General features: G+C 43.0%; 1 protein-coding gene across 11 annotated transcripts in view; it reads right to left on the bottom strand.

Annotated features, from left to right (window-relative positions):
* Window positions 1-1,292: 1,292 nt before the first annotated feature.
* NACA (nascent polypeptide-associated complex alpha subunit) overlaps window positions 1,293-5,117 on the bottom strand; it is a 14,322-nt gene continuing 10,497 nt past the window's right edge. For 6 of the 11 annotated variants that reach the window (XM_021706184.1, XM_021706186.1, XM_021706188.1 and 3 more), the window contains 5 exons: window positions 3,520-3,605; window positions 3,278-3,355; window positions 2,563-2,709; window positions 1,992-2,120; window positions 1,293-1,814 (listed from right to left, as the gene is read on the bottom strand). In XM_021706184.1, coding sequence (XP_021561859.1) covers window positions 1,608-1,814; window positions 1,992-2,120; window positions 2,563-2,709; window positions 3,278-3,355; window positions 3,520-3,605 — 647 coding nt within the window. In that variant the 3' untranslated portion in view covers window positions 1,293-1,607. Of the gene's footprint in view, window positions 1,815-1,991; window positions 2,121-2,562; window positions 2,710-3,277; window positions 3,356-3,515; window positions 3,606-5,117 lie in introns of all 11 variants that reach the window. The other 5 variants (XM_008072564.1, XM_021706189.1, XM_021706190.1 and 2 more) reach the window with 3 other exon arrangements.

A 5,117-nucleotide genomic window follows, 5' to 3' on the forward strand; every position in this document is an offset into this window, starting at 1 on the left:
GGCCGGGAGCGGCCACTGCACTCCAGTTTGGGCGACAGAGTGAGACTCCAACTCAAAAAAAAAAAAAAAAAAAATTTATTGTAGAGGTGAGGTCTCATCAGGTTGCCCAGGCTGGCCTCAAATCGCTGAGCTCAAGTAATCCTCTCACATCAGCCTCCCGAAGTGCTGGGATTAAAGGTGTGAGCCACCTTGCCTTGGCTTTATTTTTTTAAGAGATGAACAGCCGACTGTGGTGGCTCACATCTAAAATGATGGGTACTCTTATAGAAATTGAAAGACTGAATTCTATAAAAAACCAAGATCATTTGCTTGTATCCTTCCCATCTCTCAATTTTAGCCCTCCGCTTGCCTCCAAACCATTCTGACAATCCTAACTCAAACGTTTTTCTTCAAATTCTTATCTATATCCCACCTGTAAACCATTATATTGTAGTTTGCCTGAACAGTTTTGGTTTTCACATACTGTCCTAGTGTATTTATGGCTAACCAGTCATAACTTATTCTGTATATTAAAGGGTCTGTACATGTTTAAGAGCAGAAATTTTACACTGCAGCAAAAATCTTCCTCTTCATGGGACAGCTTTTTTTTTTTTGAGTTGGAGTCTCGCTCTGTCGCCCAGACTGGAGTGCAGTGGCCGCTTCCGGCCACCGCAGCCTCGACTCACTGGGATCCGGTGATCCTTCCAGCCTCAGCCTTCTGAGTAGCCGGAATTACAGGTGCGTGCTATCACGCCCGGCTGATTTTTGATTTATTGTAGAGATGAGGTCTTGCCAAGTTGCCCAGGCGGGTCTCGAACCCGCGGGGTCATGCAATTCACTCACCTCAGCCTCCCAAAGCACGGGATTACAGGTGAGCCACCAAGCCCGGCTGGGACAGCTTTTTATCTCCTTCAAGTGCATCCTCTTTTCCCACATCCACTCTTTTCAACTGTACACCAATGTCAACCAATGCCAACTCCCTCTCACAGAAGCCAGATAAGCCCTAATATGCATCCTGACTCTAGTTCAGAGCAGGCGTCCCCAGCCCCTGGGACTGTGTACTGGGCCACACAGCAGCCGAGGAGCTGGCAAGCAGAGGTCCACTTGCTGTCAGATAGCGGCAGCATTTGACTCTCCTAGGGGCAAACCCTACTGTGAACTTCACATGTAAGTGATCCAATTTGCCCTTCCTTGTGAGAATCTAATGCATGATGATTCCCCCCTGCAACCCCTCATCTGTGGAAAATTGTCTTCCACAGAACTGTTCCTTGACTGCTGGTTCAGTTGTATGAGAAAAGAGTCCAAGTGCCCACTGAGTTCATCCAACAAGAAGCCATAACTTTATTAATGATAGAAACAGTACAAATTTCAAACCAAGCTGTAGGTCTCTTTTGAATCACCAAAAAAAGGTCATTTTAGATGGTTACATCGTTAATTCCTGTAAGAGAAAAAAGATAAAATTAGGGATAGTTATTTACAGGCAAATTGGGAGAATGGAGGTCACTAAACCTAAGGCAACTGAGAATGAGGCTTCCCAACTGGCTGATATTCAGCAGAGAGAATAAAGCCACTCATATTTAGGGTTTCCTCCTCGGGTCCCTTCCCAATGGGGGAGCTTTTCTGTCCTCTTAATAAGTCCTGCTTTCAAGAAAAAAATCACTCATATTTGACCACAGGAGAAGGCGCCAAGAAATAAAGGCTCTGACACGTACCATAATAGCATTTACAATATCATTACTGTTGTTCTTCAGGGCTCGAACTGCCTTTGCTCTCGACACATTTGCTTGTGACATGACCAGTTCTATGTCCTTGACTTCCACTCCTGTTTCGTCAACCTGAAATAAAGGCAAGAACAACTTCCATAATTTTTGGAGCTAGAGTCTCTTGAATTCAGTTTTAAATATAACTTAACAAGTCTTATCTCAATGGGGTTTGAAAGCCTACAATAATATGAAAGCCACACACCAAAACATTGTCATAGAATTAAAAACAGAAAAGATTTCCTGGTATACCTCTTCCTCTTCACTCTCCTCTTGTACAGTTGGAGTCTGTGTGTTTTCTTGAATGTTTGAGACAGCTTCACCTTGAACTTTGAATTTCTCAGCAGCTGCTAGCTGTGCTTGCTGAGATAAGTCTTCGATCTATAGGGCAGAAAATACAGGTTCATGTAAGCAGATTGGTCTGCAGCAATTGCAAAAGAAATCCTATATATCTGTTCAGAACTCTGATTCTAAATCTGCTTCAAATAACCTTCGGGGGTTAATGTTTTCCAGGAGGGATGTTTTGGGTTTTCACAACTGGATGTGATGCTGCTAAACATCTGTAATGCACAGGCTAGTCTTTTTTTTTTTTTTGAGTTGGAGTCTCACTCAGTCGCCCAGACTGGAGTGCAGTGGCCGCTCCCGGCCACCGCAGCCTCGACCTGCAGGGCTCCGGCGATCCTTCTGCTTCAGCCTTGTAAGTAGTTAGAACTACAGGCACACGCTACCACGCCCGGCTAAAGGCTAGTCTTTTGCAACAAAGTACATCGACGTTGAGAAACCCTGGTCTAGAGTAACCCTCCCCTAAGAAAACTTCACTCACCTTAGCTTCTCCAAAAACTATGTAGGTATCTGAAGCTGGGCTCTTGTAGACATCTGGTTTTGTGATGACAAAGAGGATATTCTTAGATTTCCGGATCGTGACTCTAGTAACCCCTGTAACCTGTCGAAGACCCAGTTTGGACATAGCCTAAAGAATCAAAAAGAACATCAGGTTATCAACTTCTTTAGAAGCAGTTTAAAGGCTGGGTACAGTGGCTCACGCCTGTAATAATAACAGCACTTTCGGAGGCAGAGCTGAGAGGGTTGCCTGAGCTCAGGGGTTCGAGACCTGCCTGGGCAACTTGGTGGGACCTCATCTCTACAATAAATTAAAAAATTAGCTGGGTGTGGTGGTGCACACCTGTGGTTCCAACTACTTGGAAGGCTGAAACGAAAGGATTGTTTGAACTTAGCAGGTTACGGCTGCAGTGGCTTTGAGAGTGCCACTGTACTCCAGCCTGGGTGATAGTGAGAGACTCAGAACCCCCCACCCCCAAAAAGCAGCTTCAAGAAGAAAGAAACAACACATCCAAAGCAAAGCCTTTTCCCAGGTTTGTGGGAGTTTGAACATAGCCTGTGCAACACAGTGAGAGTCCCCATCTCAAAAAAAAAAAAAGAACCAGTTTTCAGAACTCTCGGGTTTTCTGCCATAGTCTACTTGTTATAAAATTGCTTCGCCAGAATCTTCAATCCTTGCTTATAGCTAAAAACCCTACCTTTCGTGCTTTCTTTTCACTCCGACTCTGTTTTGCTTTACTGACTGGTTCTTCATCGATTTCAGCAGCTGCTGCCAGCTATGATAAAACAGCTACAAGTTAAATGGATCCTAAAGTGTGGCTACAACGATTTTCATGTGATTTTTCCTTTATTAAGGTTCAGTTTCAAATATACAAATCACCCCGATAAACCCTGCCTCCTTGACCCAAGTACTTACACCAGCTCATAAGTGAATACCCACCTGGGCTTGCTGTGTGGTTGCTTGTGTGGAATCTTGTTCTTCAAGCTCTGGTACTGATTCATCACTGTCAGATTCCGTTCCAGACCCTAAGATGACAAACAAATTTTACTATTTTGTAGTAGAGATTATAACAAAAAGGTATCTGACCCATGGCCTGCCTGGACTAGAGGTCAAGGCTTTTTGCTAGACCTCACAAAGTTAAATGTAAACCAACTGGTTTGTGTGAAGCCAGCTTGATGAGCTTCCTGCTTAAGTCACTAACTAGTGTGTACACATCTATTAACCCTTTGCACTCAGATGTCCCCTGTGAGCAGACATCAAGAGATTATACAGGACAAAGCTATACTAGTGCAAATTTTTCAAAGATGTATGTTTCCTTGACGTTTTCCATTCGAATTACACAAAAAAAATATAGTTGGAATATATACTGACATATATGTAAAAAATATTAGCTTAGCCGGGCTCGGTGGCTCAGCCTGTAATCCCGTGCCTTTGGGAGGCTGAGGTGAGTGGATTGCCTGAGCCCGCGGGTTCGAGACCCGCCTGGGCAGCGAGACCTCATCTCTACAATAAATCAAAAAATCAGTCAGGCGTGGTAGGGCATGCCTGTAATTCCGGCTACTGGGATGGTTGAGGCGGAAGGATCGTTGGAGCCCAGCAGGTTGAGGCTGTGGTAGCCGGGAGCGGCCACTGCACTCCAGTCTGGGTGACAGAGTGAGATTCCAACTCAAAAAAAAAAAAAAAAATAGCATGTATTACCCAGAAAAAGAATATCCTTCCACAATGATTTTGAACTATAGACTCAGCAATAAATTACTTTTTACTACTGTAAGAGGATGAAAACGAGACTACATTGTCTCCTCAAATAGAAAACCACCAGGGGAAGACATTAAACAAATTAACTATTGCACAACATGTATCAATGAACCTAACAATGCATGTCTATGACTGTTTCACACGTTACCACACATTAGAAAAATATATAAAATTTTGATTGTTTTGGTCATAAATAAGCTCCTCAATGTCCAAAAGCCCATTATAAGTCAAATAGTCAAATATCATTAGAATAAAAAAATTGGTCCCACTGTTATACTATTTAACACAAAGTGATTTGTTTTCACTATTTCATAAAAAAGTGTGGTTGAGTTGCCAATAGGTCATCTGCAAGATGTCTCGGAGTGCAAAGGGTTAAAGATCTAGTCTCAGAAATGAGAGGTGACCACTAGAAACAGACGAGCAGTTTATGTACTATAACTGCTTTCTTGCTCTCAAAGTCTTCATTTCTTGGCACAGGCAAATGGCAATGACCCATAAAGCTCCAAATTTTACCCAGTAGTCCAATTATCTCAGAAAAGTTCTGGCAGAACGTTTCTCCAGATGCACTTAAGTGAAAACAAACAAGCAAACAAACAAAAAAACAATAAAATCTCATTGTAGAGGCAGAACAGGCAGGGTGCTTTCCTCTCATCCTTTAAACTGGGTTGGAGGAGGCCAAAAGCAGTTGTGTACTTTTTTCCAAACCATCCACCCTAGTAATTTGATCTAGCAATTTGACAGCTGGAAGATTTTTTTTTTTTTTTGAGTTGGTCTCACTCTGT

Source organism: Carlito syrichta, unplaced genomic scaffold (genome assembly GCF_000164805.1).
Source record: "Carlito syrichta isolate Samal-C Ts95f unplaced genomic scaffold, Tarsius_syrichta-2.0.1 Scaffold315337, whole genome shotgun sequence".
Classification (NCBI taxonomy): domain Eukaryota; kingdom Metazoa; phylum Chordata; class Mammalia; order Primates; family Tarsiidae; genus Carlito; species Carlito syrichta.